Source organism: Rhododendron vialii, chromosome 10a (assembly GCF_030253575.1).
Source record: "Rhododendron vialii isolate Sample 1 chromosome 10a, ASM3025357v1".
Taxonomy (NCBI): Eukaryota; Viridiplantae; Streptophyta; class Magnoliopsida; order Ericales; family Ericaceae; genus Rhododendron; species Rhododendron vialii.
This window is the reverse complement of record NC_080566.1, coordinates 37,705,643-37,721,838: the sequence shown is the minus strand read 5'-3', so window position 1 is coordinate 37,721,838 and position 16,196 is coordinate 37,705,643. Positions and strand designations below refer to the sequence as shown.

At 38.2% G+C, this 16,196-nt stretch overlaps 1 protein-coding gene and 2 long non-coding RNA genes across 3 annotated transcripts; 1 reads left to right on the top strand and 2 right to left on the bottom strand.

Moving 5' to 3' along the window:
* The first annotated feature begins 1,339 nt into the window (after positions 1–1,339).
* On the top strand, positions 1,340–5,226 carry LOC131302503 (uncharacterized). The gene is made up of 2 exons (XR_009191760.1): positions 1,340–4,617; positions 4,931–5,226. It is a non-coding gene; the product is annotated as an uncharacterized LOC131302503 (long non-coding RNA).
* Positions 5,227–5,428: 202 nt separating this feature from the next.
* On the bottom strand, positions 5,429–9,075 carry LOC131302498 (endochitinase-like). The gene is made up of 3 exons (XM_058329171.1): positions 8,552–9,075; positions 8,312–8,462; positions 5,429–6,160 (listed from the first exon to the last, which is right to left on the bottom strand). Exons 1-3 carry the CDS (start codon positions 9,012–9,014, stop codon positions 5,788–5,790), a joined length of 987 nt encoding a protein of 328 aa, XP_058185154.1. The 5' UTR covers positions 9,015–9,075; the 3' UTR covers positions 5,429–5,787.
* Positions 9,076–14,222: 5,147 nt separating this feature from the next.
* LOC131302505 (uncharacterized) lies at positions 14,223–15,236 on the bottom strand. The gene is made up of 2 exons (XR_009191762.1): positions 14,660–15,236; positions 14,223–14,559 (listed from the first exon to the last, which is right to left on the bottom strand). It is a non-coding gene; the product is annotated as an uncharacterized LOC131302505 (long non-coding RNA).
* Positions 15,237–16,196: the final 960 nt, after the last annotated feature.

Sequence of the window (16,196 nt, the reverse complement as noted above, 5' to 3'; positions counted from 1 at the left end):
ATCGTCACCTATAGGTTGTCTCCAAAAGTCACTTTTGGTGACGAAAAACAAAATTTTCCTCACCTATAGTAACTTTTGATGACGAAAATTGTGTTGTTTCGTCATCTATAGTAAAATAGTAAATTTCATCAACACCTTTTTCGTCACCTATCGGAAATTTTCTAGTAGTGATTTATTTTCTTTTGTCTCTTCAGATCAACAAACTTGTTGTCTGATTTGTTAGAGTTTTGTCTCGATTTTTCGAGAGTAATTAGTTTCTTCTTTGGACGAATATTTTGTTTATAGGTCAGGTTCTTTCGGAGAAGATGTTGCTTCAAAATAATATCTATGCCAACAATGCTCTTAGCCGACATGATATTTTTGGCGAGACAACTAGTGGTAACCAGTCAGATTTGTAGTTTTGAAAATTCATTGGTGCGTTCGTACTTCATTGTCTAGATACATGTTGTCTTTTGTCTTTGACTAGTACTTTATCTCTTTTTGTGACTGCTAGAATATGAAGTTTTGGAAGAATGTGTGCCGTGCAGGCTCATTGTCTGGGTTGACGTGACGGATTGCCTTGTACTTTTATCATTTTGCATTAGTTAGATGATGAGTTTGATTTTGTCCAATAATTTTGTAATGAACTATTTTATATTAGTGTCACTGGGCTTATATCTTATCTTATCTTAGGCTTATATCTTATCTTATCTTAAGCTTTAAAACTAAAAGGGCGTGTTTGATAGCCGGATTGGGGCTTGGGATGGGACTCCGAAAGTGAAGTGTAGTTCAAGAAGTGTGTTTGATTGGATTTTTATCCCATGGATTACAAATCCCATGGGAATACCAAACCACCCATTTGATGGGATTAGTCAACCCATGGGGGGGGGGGGGGGGGGGGTGTTATTACGAATCCCATCCCCATGGGATTGAGCAAAATCAGTTTAAAAACTCACCTCAATTCCAATCCCAATCCTAATTTTAGCCAAAACAAACATGTTATTTACAATCCCACCTCATTCTCAATTCCAATCTCAATCCTAATCCTAATCATGTGCAAAGCAAACATGAATAAATGATTTATCCCCTCATTAATAATCCCACCTCATTCTCAATCCCAATCCTAATCCCATCTCATTACGAATCCCCCTAAAACGAAATCTGCAATCAAACACGCCCAAAGAGTAAAAGCAATTGGAACGTTCGCCATTTTTTTTCCAATTTTTCCAATTGTGCCCCTCGATTGGGCGGTTGCTTGTTTTGTTAAGGAGGGTAATTTCGTCATTTCAGTTATAATATGCTGACGTCGTGCGGGCGTGTAGATTTTTTTGATTTCTCGGCGTAGATGGTTCCAGATCGCAGCCCGACCAAAATCCCAGCCCCCCGTCGTCGTTGGAACAGCTTGACCAAAATCCCACCCCCCCTCTCATCGTCGTAGGTTTGGCGCTCCCCCTCGCACTTCCAAGGGAGGTAGAACTCCGATTGACGGCACTTGTTGAGCGGTATGAGGAGGTGGGCGCACTGGTCTCTGTAGGCGAGGGGGACCCTAGCCTCCACCATGTCCGCCTGCGTCGCGATCATCTTCCTCGACGACCTTGGCACCTCCATCTCCGATCATATTTTCCTCTCTCTCTGGAACTCTCTCTAACCAGTATCGCTCCTCTCTCTCTAACCAAGTTGACGATCACCCACCAGAGGTTCAGTCCAGCCCCACCAAAACTTGTTAAACTTTGGGCGAGTTTCACATGGCACCCCAGGATTTAATTTCTTAACATTTACGCTCTTGTTTAGTGCACTGATTTTAAGTGGAGGGTGTTCTTGCTAGAAGCTTTTCATAGTGCCGAGTTTGTATTTTTTGCGCTCGTGTTCTTTTTTTCCCGATCTCATCGACTATTATTTGGGGTGATGAGTTTATCTCATCTGCTTAGGGTTAGCGTGTACGGTTTCTTCTCGCTTTGAATCGTTGCTGGGTTGAGTTTGTTTCAGTTATTAACCGAGTCGTGAATAGTGTTTTGCGTATTTTGTGTCTTCAATAGTGTTTTGCCGGATTTGGTTTCGTTGTGTGGCTTTTGCCGATTAAACCCCTGACTTGGAGTTTTGTGTTGTTGGCTTGGGTTGATCTCATGAATTGGAGTTTATTTCTCAGTAGATAATCTTTAGCTGGGGGAATATCTTTTTTTATAAACATATCGGCCATAGCCGAAGTAGATTGAAATATACTTGTCTCTTCAAAATTCGTTGAAGAGTATATTAGCCTTTCATTGTGGCCGATCTAGAGACTGTTTTATTTGATGATGATCCTCATGTACCATACGCTGTGGGTTTCTTAGTAGTAAGGCCAAGAGATGATGTTGGTGCCAAGCTAGATAATAAATATTATAAATATTTCAGTGAAGATATACCTAATCAAAAATTGTCTTTTAAAGAGCAGAGTGAACTAATGTTGTCCTACTTTCTAAATCGTTTAGCCGATGTTACTAAAAAATAGTGGATTTGAACAGTTTATTTCCATAACTTAGGACGATTCAATGGAATTTTATTGAGGTGGCTAACTTCCTTGCCCCAGGGAGCTTCTTTGTTTATGTCACTAAGTTGGCAGGTTTCTAGAGTGTGCTTCTATCGCCCGAGCAAAAGAAGGACCGCAGATGAGCTATCAAGTCGTGCATTTCTTCCGAAAGTGAGGACAATGCCCTGGATATCCTCATAGGTGTTGGGTTTACCAGGGTATGGACTGTTCTGTGCAGGTTTTGTCTCATTTAAATTGTTCCTTATGTCGTCCAAATGTTCGTTTGAAATTTGTCGTGTGTCATTTTCGGGGTGATAGTATTTTGGGTACGCATTACTGTTCTGTGCAGGTTCTGGCTCATTCAAATCGTTCCTTATGTCGTCCGGTTGTTTGTGGCGTAATTATACAAGTATGGTTTTCTGATGGCTTTTTTATGTGCTTTGAGGGTTTCCTCGGTTTTGGCCTTTTGGGGCATAGTTAGTTTTCTCCATTCTGGTTAGTGGAATAAGCTATTTGGCTATTTCTCATTCGTCTGTGTGAGAAACTTCTGTTCTAGCACTCAATGACCGTTTTTGAATTTTTTCCGTTGGTTTTGCGTCCTATCGCATGAATTTTACCCGACGATGGTTTTGCCTTTGCATTTGATGCTATCTACCCACAGCCCATTAAATAGTTGCACTCAGCGATGGTGACTGTGATCTATCGTTTAACATTACCTTTGCATTGAATATAGGTTCCACGCATGATTAATTTTTTTATCGCTTCCCACATGTGGACCATAGGACCATAAACGAATGAGAATCCACAAGAACCGAGGGCAAGCAAGTAGTATACTATGGTTAGGTTTATAAACAGTTTATAGTATAATATGGTTGGGTTTGAAAGCAAGCAATTACAAAAAGTGCAGCCATAGTTTACTTGTGCTTACTTCAAAGTTCAGGCGCAAAAGTATACTTCTTGTTATTTACATATGCAGAATACAAATCTACACACCTCATTGCTACAAATTTTAAGATTGAAAAAGAAGACAAAACATTTCTACTAAATAAAATCCAAAGAAACTGTAAGTCATTACACTACAATTGGACTCGACCCCAATAGAATACATACATTATTCTTGACCTTCTTGATACTTGGAAGTTGCAATCAAACTTACGCTCTCTTCCTTGAAACATGTCACACCTAAGCACCTTAGTCTTGTGTTGAAGCACCAAGATAGCATGCATTTAACGTACATATCAACAGCATATTGTTGTAGAAGGCAACCTGATTCGAGGAGGATTGAGTTTGTGCTTTCTCTGATCTGGAATCGATATGCATAGAATTCTCAAGCAGATACCATGTATGCCTTGTCAGCATTCTCTGCGCACTGAATATACAAAGGTTTGTTAGTGTTTATATGCATAGAAGAGAAAAGCTAATCATAGACGGAATGTTTTGTTGGCAAAATTATAGGAATTGTTTTTTACCTGCTGCTTCATTGACAAGTTACTGTTCAGCTTTTGCTGATTGCCTTGGCAAAATCTTCCTCTGGCTTGGAGAAGGTTGCAATGCACTGCCGGTCTTGGTTTTCTTAATTCCTTGATGCCATCCGAGTTCACTGAGGTGGAAAAGCAATGGATATTGCAGGGGATCATAGCAGCCAAAGTAATAGCTAATTCGTTTGCTACGACCATTGTGTTATTGCACGACTATATCACGTTCCCTCAGTTCTTCCACTTCTTCATCTTCTATCCACATGACAGCAACCTGTGAAACAGTAGGTGGGAGAGCAGTTTGGTCTTGCACCTCAGGATTTGCTCTTAGTCTTATTTCATATTCATCAGTATTTGGTACTTGACTGACGCTCCGGAAGAACTGAGAGTATGGATTTGGCTTGAGCACATCAATTAATTGTGCTATAATATGTGACAGCAATTTGTCCTTCTTGCCTCTTCTATTGCTCACCTCAAACATGGATTGCTTCGTCTAAGCAATATCGATTTTCAGGTCGAGTCATTTCTAGGTTGATCATAATTCCTTGTCTAATTGTGCTGATGGGCTTGTTGATGCTTGTCATTGGCTTGTTGATGTTGATGCTGTCATGCTGTCATGGGGCCTCTTCCAACAATTATTTCACTCATCACAATGAGGTATGTTCAATTAGTGCCATATTTTAATTTGGTTTTCTTTATGTTCAATGAAAAATGAAACATCCAGTATAATGCCAATTTCGTAAACAGGTCATGCCATTATAATGCAAAAAATAGAGGGACAAAAAGGGTTACAACTTAATTACCCAATTTCATTTTTTTGTATACATGTTTTAACCCCTTTTTTCCGCATGTTTAACCACTGCAGAGGAGCTGTGGTTAGGATTTTACTTGTTAAATTATGACCCATTTTTGGTTTTAATGGGGAAAGACTAATTAGGATATATTTCATGTTCTTTGTGTAATGGAAAAGGTGATGCTGCTGGGACATAGTGATTCCTATGTGAGAGAAGCAGATGCAAGTCACTATCGCATACAACCATTTTGGAGAGGGTCTTAGCCAGAGGATGCCAAGGTAATACAAAATCTGACATTTAATGTCAAATTAGAAGATTTTCTCTCTTAAATTTGTCTATAGGCAAATCTTTTGGCTTGTATGATTTGCTTTTGGAACTCTTGCACTCTCCCTTTTGTGTAATTAACTTAACTATAACTTAAAAGTAGATGTAAATATATGTAAACTGCTTCCACATCATATTCCACTATAAACTACTCCGATACTCTACACAGAAAAAATAACAGGCATAAGACTCCTCGTGCTGGCACGAGCCACTCACCTAGTAAATATAATCTCACTTATTGACACCAAAAGCAAATTACCTTGTCATGTGTATATTGAACGGAAAACATAAAATAAAAAGGATGGAAATTTTGAAGAAGCAGCAGCAGCAGCTGGAGCTACACTCCATCATTAATTCTGAAATATATTCTTCCTTTTCTTATTTTGGTACGAAGATTTTATTAGAAAACCCACAATACACAGCATAGGAGAAAGCAAAGCTTGAGTCTAGAACATCAAGCCACAGAACAAGCCAACAAAGATAACAACAAGCTTACACACAGCCAAACAACCTAACTGGAATATTCTGAAATATTCCTACATGCATCTTTATTCAGCGATAAACATAGACTACTTAAGAAATTTTCAATACTCCGGCCGGCCGTGGCATTATTTCATCCTTAGATCACAGTATTATGTAGGGTTCATACAGTTGGACCCTACAATATTATTTTATCTCACGGAACAGTTTTCCGCAATGTTATTGGGTCTTATCCAAAGGGCCTTTGGTGGTCGCAATAAAGGTTTTGTCCATAACCAACTCCCACAATATCACTGAAATGCATAAGATACCCGATCCGGCTCACTTGTTGTGCTGTAGTAAACCCTTGTCCACACTCGAGCCCGCCGTTGATTATGTTGGTGATGACACCGTACCCCGGGAGCCGACCTGCTGCCAAATCGGCTGCCGACGGGGTCCATTGGCCGGTGATGACGTCGTGGCAGGAGGGTTTTGAGTATTGTGGGGTCATCCAGAACCAGAAGGCTGCTCTGAAAGAAATGGTGACGTGGGCTGCGACCAAGTCTGGGTTGCCTAGTAGATCGCTTCCTATGGCTACTCCAGCTGGACCATAGTTGTAATTGCTGCCAAAGTCAAGGCCAAAAAAAAGTCAGTACATAGGCAAATTAATTGGAGAATGTGCTCAGTTTTTGAGATAAGGTCAAATTTATGAAGAAGATTTGTCTGTCTTTAGCCCCGTTCTTTGACAAAATTTTTGTTGATTTTGGTTTTTGCTTTTGCATATGGAGAGAGCAAGAGAAACTTGGTTAGGTTTCCTGTTTTGGGAGTTTTGGTGAGCCAAACCATTGTGGTAATATTTCTCTATATTTTGTATTTCGGGGATAAACCTGAATGAAGCACAATATTCATGAAAGAAATAGACGATCACAAACTAACTGTCATTTGCTCTTATGACCATTAATGTGATTTTATCAAGACCTTAAAGATTTTCGATTAACTTGATTTTTGCATCCGAATGATAAAAATGCATCTAGACTTAATTACAAAGTGAATGGATTGGAGATCACTAAGTGAGACCGTAATGGCTCCTATTTGTGTCATGTATTAGAATTAGTTTCACTAAAAAAACTACTCCATTCATCTCAAGAAAGAAAGTCCCTCTTTGGGATTGCAACATTTTTAGCTGACGCCATTGCTCTTCACAAAGTATGACGTACTTTTTATGTTAAAAAAATTATCCTTCTTTTTGAAAGGCAATAATGTGATTTTTGAATTTTAATGTACTTTTTTTTTGCTAGGCAAAAGAATTTTAATTATCTCCGAATCATAAAATTACAAAGATTAAACATACTTTAATTTTTACACCACTTTTACGATTGAATTTTGAATATGGGAGGAAGGGAATATACACACACACCGATTTTTTCTCATTGACTAATTAAAATTGATTTTTTATGACATTTAAAATGTAAAGATAGACCTAAATTTGGGAAGGATGGAAGAGTGAGAGAGAGGGGGTAGTCCAGGGACGGAGTCAGGAATTTCACTACACTGGGGCGAATGTGAGACAAAAAATTGGGTAAGAACTAGAAGTCTAGCATAACAATGGGTAAAAACATAATTACAATTTAGATTTCACCAGGATTCCTAAGGGTTCCAAAATTTCTTCTCCTTCGTTCCTATTTTAATTCCCATAACTATCAGGGATTTTTGTGCTAAGAGAGATAGGTCTAGTTTTCCATAGAGATTTTAGGACAAAAAATAAAACGTGTGAAACCCTCTTACAACTTGCTTGGATGGTTGAGATGGTGAAAAAGTGAGAGATAACAAGGCTAGAGTAGTCATTTCTCACCAAATCACACCATTTTTGGTGAGATGGTGTGTAAAAAGGAGAAGTGTCAATCAAAACATTTTTTTTTTTAATTTTTTCCTCCATTTTTCACCAAAATATTTCATCCAAACGAGCAATTTCACAAGAAACCATAAGCCTTTTCTTTCTTTTCTCATGAAATCTCTCCATCCAAAGGGGCTGTTAACGATTGGAGATTTTTTTGGGAGACATACTGGGAGTTTATTAATTGAGTATTCACAATTTTAACCCCTAAGATTTATGTCTTGTTATATTTAAACCCTTAGCCTTTAGAAATTAATTTTTTTTTTTGGGCTCGCCCCCAAGATTTATGGTATCCTTGTATTTCAACAATTACTACTATTTGATTTTTTTTCCAAAATACTAAAGGGGCGAGCCCAGGGGCCCCAGCCCTGACTCCCCAAATGTCTGAGTTTCAAAAATTTTATTTTGTATATACCTGAATTTGAATATTATTGATAAATATTTGTGGATAACTACTTTTAATATTAATAATTTTGATTTGATTGGATAAAAAATCGGCTATTTTACATTCTCATTTCTCAAATTCTTTCGTAAATAAAAAACAAGCAAGTGACAATTGAAGTAGTTTACGGAAAAAAACAAAATGATTGGTATACAATTTAACTGCATTAGGCTAGAATCAATTTAATGTATAAATGTAATATAATGTATAGGAAAGCAAAAACCTTATGATATAATAAGTGTATATTTCGATAAAAAATATGTTTATCAAGCTAGCCCCCTTAGGTTCAAAATTCTGGCTCCGCCATTAGGCTAGCCTATATACTTTCATAGGAAAATTTTGTTTTTGAATATTATAGTTGAGTATTTTTTTTTCATCTTGCAAGGGCGATCGCCCCTAATGGCCTCTCCCTAGCTCCATCCCTGTCAGGGTACTCACTGCGTAATTTGGATGGGACCGCGGCCGTAGTACTGCTTCCCAGGAGCACAAGGCCATTGTTGATTAGGTGTACAATAATCCGCCTTGTTTCGTTCCGTAACAAAACAGTATCCCCATGCATATTGTCCACCCGGAGCTCCTACCCACCCACCTACATATCCAAATAGATACATGATTAGTCCCGTCAAACAAACAGTCGTAATAAATCGCTTGGACGGAAAAAAAAAAAAGAAGAAGTACCAGTTGTTTCATGGGAAGTTTGAGCCAGAAACGCAACAATCTCTCTCTTCTTGGTATCATCATCTCCAGTGGTTCCAAAACCACTAAACTCCTTGGCAACAGCAATGAACGCCTCGTAAGTATAAAACCCGTTCCCTTCACAAGCTGGATCGTTCCTATTCGCCAGCAATTTCTCAAACAAGTCTTTGCTAATAAGAGAACTGATGTCACTGCCGCCGCCAGGGGACGGTGGTGGGGGCGGGGATGCTGGCGGGGGCGGGGTTGCTGGTGGGGGCGGGGCGGGACAATTGCTCTGGCACCCATCGCCGCAGAAAGCCTGTGTGGTACCGCAGAAGCCCCATCTGCTGCAACAGAGTCCCCCAGGGCAGACTTGTCCTCCTGCTTGGCTACCGCATTGCTCATTTTGAGCCAAGGCTCCGAGTATGAAGAGGAGAGAGAGTGAAATTAATGCCAAAATCCTCATTTTTTTTGTTGTGTTTTTGCTATCTGTTTTTGGTTATGGCTTGTGTGTTTGATGGGGGGGAAATGGGAAGGCTTTTTATAGGCAATGGATGCAGCCTCGGTGCAATAGTTTTCCAAACGTTGAACTGATTTTTCCTCAAAAAAAACGCTGTACTAGATCCATACAAATTAATGATGGGATCGATGGGACCCGGGGCCGTCCTGTTCAACAAATGTGAGCCCGTTCATGATTCTTTCATGATGAAACACGTGCGAGATGCGAGAATTTTTTCAGTACTGAGCGGGTATATTCCATGTAGTGTCCACTCGACACTCCCAAGCCATCTGATGCACTTTTGGACGGCTCAGATTAAAGTTACTTTTATTTAAAATTAGCCATGGGAATAAAAATAAAGAAATTTCTCATAAGTGTCTTTTCCCGACAAATGAACCACTAAACTTTAGTTTTTCAGCAAAAAAAAATTATCAAATGAACACTCACAGGAAAATAGATTTCTTTTTCCTTTATTTTCACTTTACTTAACTTTTCTTGAGAATAACTTTTCGGTACAACATTCCTGGTAACTGAACGGAGCCTATATAAAAAATAGACTTCACATGGACCGACTGGTTGAGTTATATGAAGAGTTAGGATTTCCGGAGTACTGGATATCTCATTTGAAAAAACTGACAGTAAACTAGTGATAACGATCGAGAGCCGTTCATTACCGAGATGAGATCCGAGCTGTCAGATGTAAGATCCGACGGCTCAAAGGTACGCAGCACGGTACTGCGCATACCACAACTGCATAACACCATCCCCAATCCACTACGGGCCTTTACAAGGTTGTCCGTTAGGTTCTGAGATGGTGAAGCTGGAAAAAGGACATAAAATTCATGGAAGAGAAAATTCATTCAATTGATGCATGATTTTTAACGTGTGTTTAAGAACTTGAATTAAAATAATTTTTCATATATCCTAAATTAGTAGCACTGTTTAAAAGGTACAGTAATAGACAATCCCACATTCTTCTGCCAGACTTGCGAAATTTAAAGGAGATATCTAAGGTTTCCATTGTGGAAGGTAACAGGAAAGAAGAAAATTTCAAATGGGAACATTAATTATATATGGAAGATTATTAACAGTTATGTAACATTTCTAAATGCAATTGCCTGACCTTTCTAAAAATATAGGTGCCACGTGTCACAACTACAGCCCTTCTCACTAACCATAACTTTTGTTTAATAGTATATAGTATAGATAAAGGACCCCAAAATTGGAGGGGCCCTTAGAAACTGAAAGAAAAAATTGGGACTTAAAGTGGCCACCTCTGTGGTTTCAGCTCAGAGCTGCGTGTGACTCTTCCCCATGGAGAAATCAAATGTAGTTAACATGCTTAATACGTCCCCTCGTACTTTTTTTTTGTTGGTGGCAGTCAGAGGTGTCGGACTAACTTACACGTATCTCGACTAATTATCTCTCTGATCCAGTAAAAGACATACCATTTATGCCAGAATTAGAAATTAGACCTCAAGAGTTAAATCCCTGATAATTGTGTGGGAACCACGCCTACCAACTATCTAGACTAACCCTCAGGGATTCCACTCCTGTTATGCTGGCTAAAAAGTGCTCTTTACATGTTGCCACCATCTTTTGTCACAATTTGGATTTCAATTAAGAGAGAATCTGCAACACAATTTTTTTATTTTGAAGATTTCAACTAAATAAAATTTTTTTTTCAGAAAATTGCATTTAAAATATACATTATGACACACACACACACACTTCAATCACAATTTTCAATTTCTATTTGTACTCTTCAAATACTCATTTGTTTTGTTGTTAAAAAAATTATATATACTTATCTTTGGAACTGTTTGAAACAATACCTAAAAATATTGAACATTAATCTCATTCTAATGATATCACGAATATATTTCCAATGGTAGGTAGTAACTTCATAACAATTGAGTACAGATACAATAAGAAAATTACATTTTAAAGTGCCAAAATGAGTTGAAGAATGTTTTTCATTTTTTGAATATTCTGCGCATACATATATATATATATATACAGTCCCCTTCAGGTAAGGGCGCCCTTACCTTGTTAAGGTAAGGGCTTCCCTTTTTCTCCCTTTTCCCGATCGAAGTTCGATGATCCGAGCCGCTCAATGTGTTCAGAACGTGATTTTAAGGGTACCCGCGAGAAATCAGCAAAAAAAAATATTAGGAAGGGCTTCATTCGAATAGTTTTTATTTGAACCGTTCGATAAAAAACAAACAAAAACTGCTCGGATAAAGCCCTTCCCGGTCATTTTTTTTGCCGATTTCTTGCGAGTACCCTTAAAATCACGTTCTAAACACATTGAGCGGCTCGGATCATCGAAATTCGATCGGAAAATGGGAGGTCCTTACCTTAACAAGGTAAGGTCGCCCTTACCTGATTGAATCTGTATATATATATATGTGTGTATATATATATATGTATATATAGATACGGGTGGTTCCGGGAACACTTAAAAAAATCTTTAAAAAAACCCTCCAAATCTTAATCTCATAGTTTCCGATCAAGTTTTGATGATTTAAGCCGCTCAATGTGTTCAGAACGTGATTTTAAGGGTGTCTGCGTGAAACTGGCAAAAAAACTAATCGGAGAGGGCTTGATTTAAGCAATTTTTTATTGAATCGTTTAATAAATTTCAATAAAAAACTGTTCGGATAAAGCCCTTCTCAGTCATTTTTTTTGCTGATTTCTCACAAGCAGCCTTAAAATCACGTTCTGATTACATTGAGGGGCTCGAATCATCAAAATTCGATCGGAAACTTGAGGGGTTTTTTTTTAAGGATTTTTTTAACTGTCCCCGAAACCGCCCCGATATATATATATATATATATATATATATATATATATATATATATATATATATATATATATATATATATATAAACTCAAAAGTAGGAGTAATATTGCATTTTAACGAACCCAAAGTACAATTGGAAAATGAAGGTTCGAAGAAATAAAGAATCTAAAACCATAGCTACCCTCATTCTCACAGATAACATCTTTTATAATTTCACTATTTTTACATTCTCTCATATTTACTTGTTTGTACGTTTCTATGTTTATGTATACCAATAATTCTTGTGATAAAATAATATTTGTGAGAAACAACCCACCCAACCCCCCCCCCCCCCCCCCCCCCCCCCCAAAAAAAAAAATCCTAAAGAAGCCACCACCCCCATCTCCCTCTTTCCCCTCCCTCCCAGGGTTTTACGTTCCAATGGGTGATGGGAGGGGTGAGATTTCTTCCTTTTGTGGGGATATTTTCATCTCCCGATCCTAGATCTCGGAGGTTTTATCTCTTTTCCCCTTTCCCCTTCACCTTTATCCTCCTCCTTCCCAAATCGCCATCCGTCGCCCCTCCTCTAACAGCTTTTGGAGGTAGTGCCTTAAAGATCGTGGTTACAGGAGGCGTCCTCCCCCTACCGGAGTAGGAGATCTAGGTTGGTGGATGAAGTCTGCTTCAGTATGGTAGACTTCGTCCGGTTTCGTTACCGATTTTTCTTTTTGGTTCTCTTCTTTGGTGTCCCCTAAGTGGGATTTCTCCCTGTTTGTGGGGCTTCGATCACCCTTGTGTGGGTGTTTTTTGATTATTTTCTGCAGTGCTCCGTCTGTTTGGAGCAATGGATTTAGTTGAAATTGGGTTCAGTTTTTAGACTGAGTCCTTTCCTGTTTAGTTTCTTGATCTCTTGTTTAGGGATGGAGTTTCCTCTTGATGTATTGTTTCTTGGATCTATGATATCACCTGTTATCGTTTTGGCAAAGGAAAAAAAAAGGAGTTCTAACAATTTAAGGCCAATATATAACCCTCGATGTTAATTGTTAAGATCGAAACACACACGATTCACGAGTATAAAATAGTAAAGAAATCAGCACAGCAATATACAACCGGGCATGTCTACGGGAGCGAGAGAGCAGTCTTTCTTATTGATTATCACTGTATATAGGGTTTTACGATAGAGAACTTTTATACCTCCTCTATTCCTGCCTTAATCCGTATTATCGCTCCGTTCGGTTCTGCTTCGTTGCGCTTCTCTCCACTCCAATACGTTTGCAACTGGCCCTTATTATAGAACTTCTCGGTACCTCTTATATATAAGTCACAGTTCTAACATTAATGTTGAAGAACAAAATCATGAAGCAAATGAAGGGGATTTGGTTTGTTGTAAGTTTCAAGAATTAAAACTCAAGTTGTTAGCTATACAGTGGGGGGAATGACTTCGGTGTCCCCGGTCATTTTGGGGACACCGTAACTTTTAGCATAACAAAATCATTATGAGTATAACCAAAATCCATTACAAGCATAACAGAACCATAACAAAGCATAACCAAAACCACAGTAAGGCATAACTTGTTTGTTATGCCTTATTTGGGTTTGGTTAAGCCTTGGTTGGTTTTTTAGATATTTCTTAGTTATGCCTTGTTTGGGTTCTGTTATACTTGTAATGGGTTTTAGTTATACTCATAATGGTAAAGTTATGTCAAAAATTACGGTGTCCCCAAAATGACCGGAGACACCATAGCATCATCCGAATTGGGTTTTCGGAATTGGTATCATCTGGTTTTGTGTGAAAAAATGAACTTAACTGCTGTAATCAAATCATTTATTGCTGAAAACTGGGTTTAGAGTTGTTGAAACTGAAATTAGGTGCTGGAAGTATGAATTTGAGGTGTGCTGAATCGCTGTACTGGTTGCTGAAAACTATAGGTTCGATGCCGAAATCGCTTTCTTAACTGCTGGAAACCACTGATAAAGTGCAGGGATTAAGTGTAACGTGCTGGAAATGTGTTGAATTTACTACTATTTATTTACGAAAAAAATAAGGTACTCCCATCCGTCCTAATTTAAATGCTCCCTACAAAAATCCGTGCAATTTCAAACTCAAAAAATATATTCCTACATATTATTATTTTTATTTTCTTACACCAATTTAAAGTATTCGAGGCTTGTTAATTGCCAGTCTCGCATGCATATATAGCGAAGAAGGGACTTTTTTTCGGTAAATGTACTCTTCCATATAAGTCCCAAACAAGAAAACCGCATGGTCCAAACCTGACATAAAAAACTATCTCAGCCAACTCCCTTAAAGGAGCCACCAAGAAGAAAAGAAAACTATACAACCAGACACCTATGAATCAAAGAAAAGAACTAATAAAAAATTAAACTTCTACTGTAGAACTCAACCGTGGAAAAGGAACTCCCCAAGCCCTGAACAAGACCTTGTTCTCTTGCGTGGAATTGATACTTCGCCAAGCCATCATGGCATCTCTGATGTTGTTGCAAATCTTGGATCCCAACAGATCAACCTCCATCATCTTTTGCTGAAAAATCCTCATATTCAGCTTACATCAAACTCCATAAACAGTAGCAGCCAGTGATAATTTGATAATAGATTTCCTATTAATCTTCCCCTTAGAATGCAGCAAGAACCATTTCTTTTCATCTCCCCACATAAGTGGGCCTCTGTGAATGTGGTTCCTTCGCAACATCTCCTTCCAGACAGCTCTAGAAAATGTGCAGTCAAAAAATAAATGATTATGAGATATATTCAAGAGCCCCATTTCTACACAAAACACAAGTGGCTGATAGAAGGGACTTGTCTCACCTGACCCAAGGAAGCATCTAAAGTCAGCTGATAGAACCCTCGGGCTATACTAGGGAAGTTCAGTCATAGTTGCTACTCCTCATTGCGTTTTCGCGGGGAATACGGTCACTTACGGATCCGGATTCCCTTCTTTTCGAGTGAACGAAGCGAAGTCGATCAGCAGCCAATTAACCAGGGCTTAGCTTGGAGGTGACGGTGGGATTGCTCCCTGCCGTATTTACCGCTGGATTTCTTCTCCATTTCCCTGTGCAAACAACACATTTCATATTGAGAAGAAAAGCAGCTCTGGGTTACCAGTTACCACAGGAGAGTGAGTGAACGTACTCGTAGCTTATCTGGATGTGGGGTGACCTCGGAGGTGAAGAACCAAATTATAGTTATTCTCGGCAATATATTTTAATTTGGTGTAAGAAAATAAAAATAAAAATATATAGAAATATATATTTTTTGGGTTTAAAATTGCACGAATTTTCGTAAAGAGCATTTAAATTGAGACAAAAGGAGCATAAAGTAGTTGAATTTGGTGATTAGCTGCTGAAATCTGAATATTACGTTGAGTTATGAACTTTAAGCATACTTCGACCACAAGTTCTTTATGCCAATTGTGACAAGCGAAATAAGTAGTAAATTTAAGGGGCATTTTTTTTTTTTACCTTTGTGGTTCCCAATGTATTAGTAAGCTGTCAATTTCATCCTGAAAGTACACGTTTAACCAATTTTGTCCCCAAAATTTAAAATATGTGTCTAAATGGTCCCTACCTAATGTTTAGTCTTTCTGTCAAAAGATAGAGCATTCTTGGTATTTCACTCTCACCCTCACATGTCAAGAATAGAGAGGGCTTTTATACCTTTTGGTCCCAAAGTGCTAGCAACTAGTGAGCTGCCAATTTTGTTAGAAAGATATTGATTTTTTTTCCAATATATTTTCTCTCCACTTATTACCATCATCTCTATTTATCTATCTCCATACCCAAAAAACCTCCCTCAAAAGTCTTTTACCAAGCAACGTTCCGTGTTCTTTCAAAAAGTACTAAAATAGATAAATAAATTGAGACATGTCGAGTTATTTTTTTTTTAAAGGATCAAAAAGAAAAAAATATATATCTGTTACGTTCTTGTTTTTTTATCAGATATGAAATCTATACGAGCTGTCAATAATTAAGGTGACGTGGAAAGCATATCAACACTTAGGGACCATTGTTGATATGATTTGGGATGTGGCGAGTGCGGAATGATTATATCTTCAATAATGCTTTTATGCTGGTTTGGGATGTGACGGATCTTGTTGAGGTGTTTGTACCCAACCTTTGGTTGGATGTTATGGTGGTGTTTGCTTGTTTTGTCGTTTTGTTTCTTGGACAGGCACCTTCTGTTCTCTCTTCTTCTCGATGTATCCCTTTGACCTTAATAAAAATCTACGTTTGCTGAGAAAAAAAAAAATAGGGACCATTTGCCGAGCAAAAAAAAAAACAATTAGGGACCATTTTGGGATAAACGGAAAGCATATACTCCAAAACTCATGGAAAAATTTGCAATG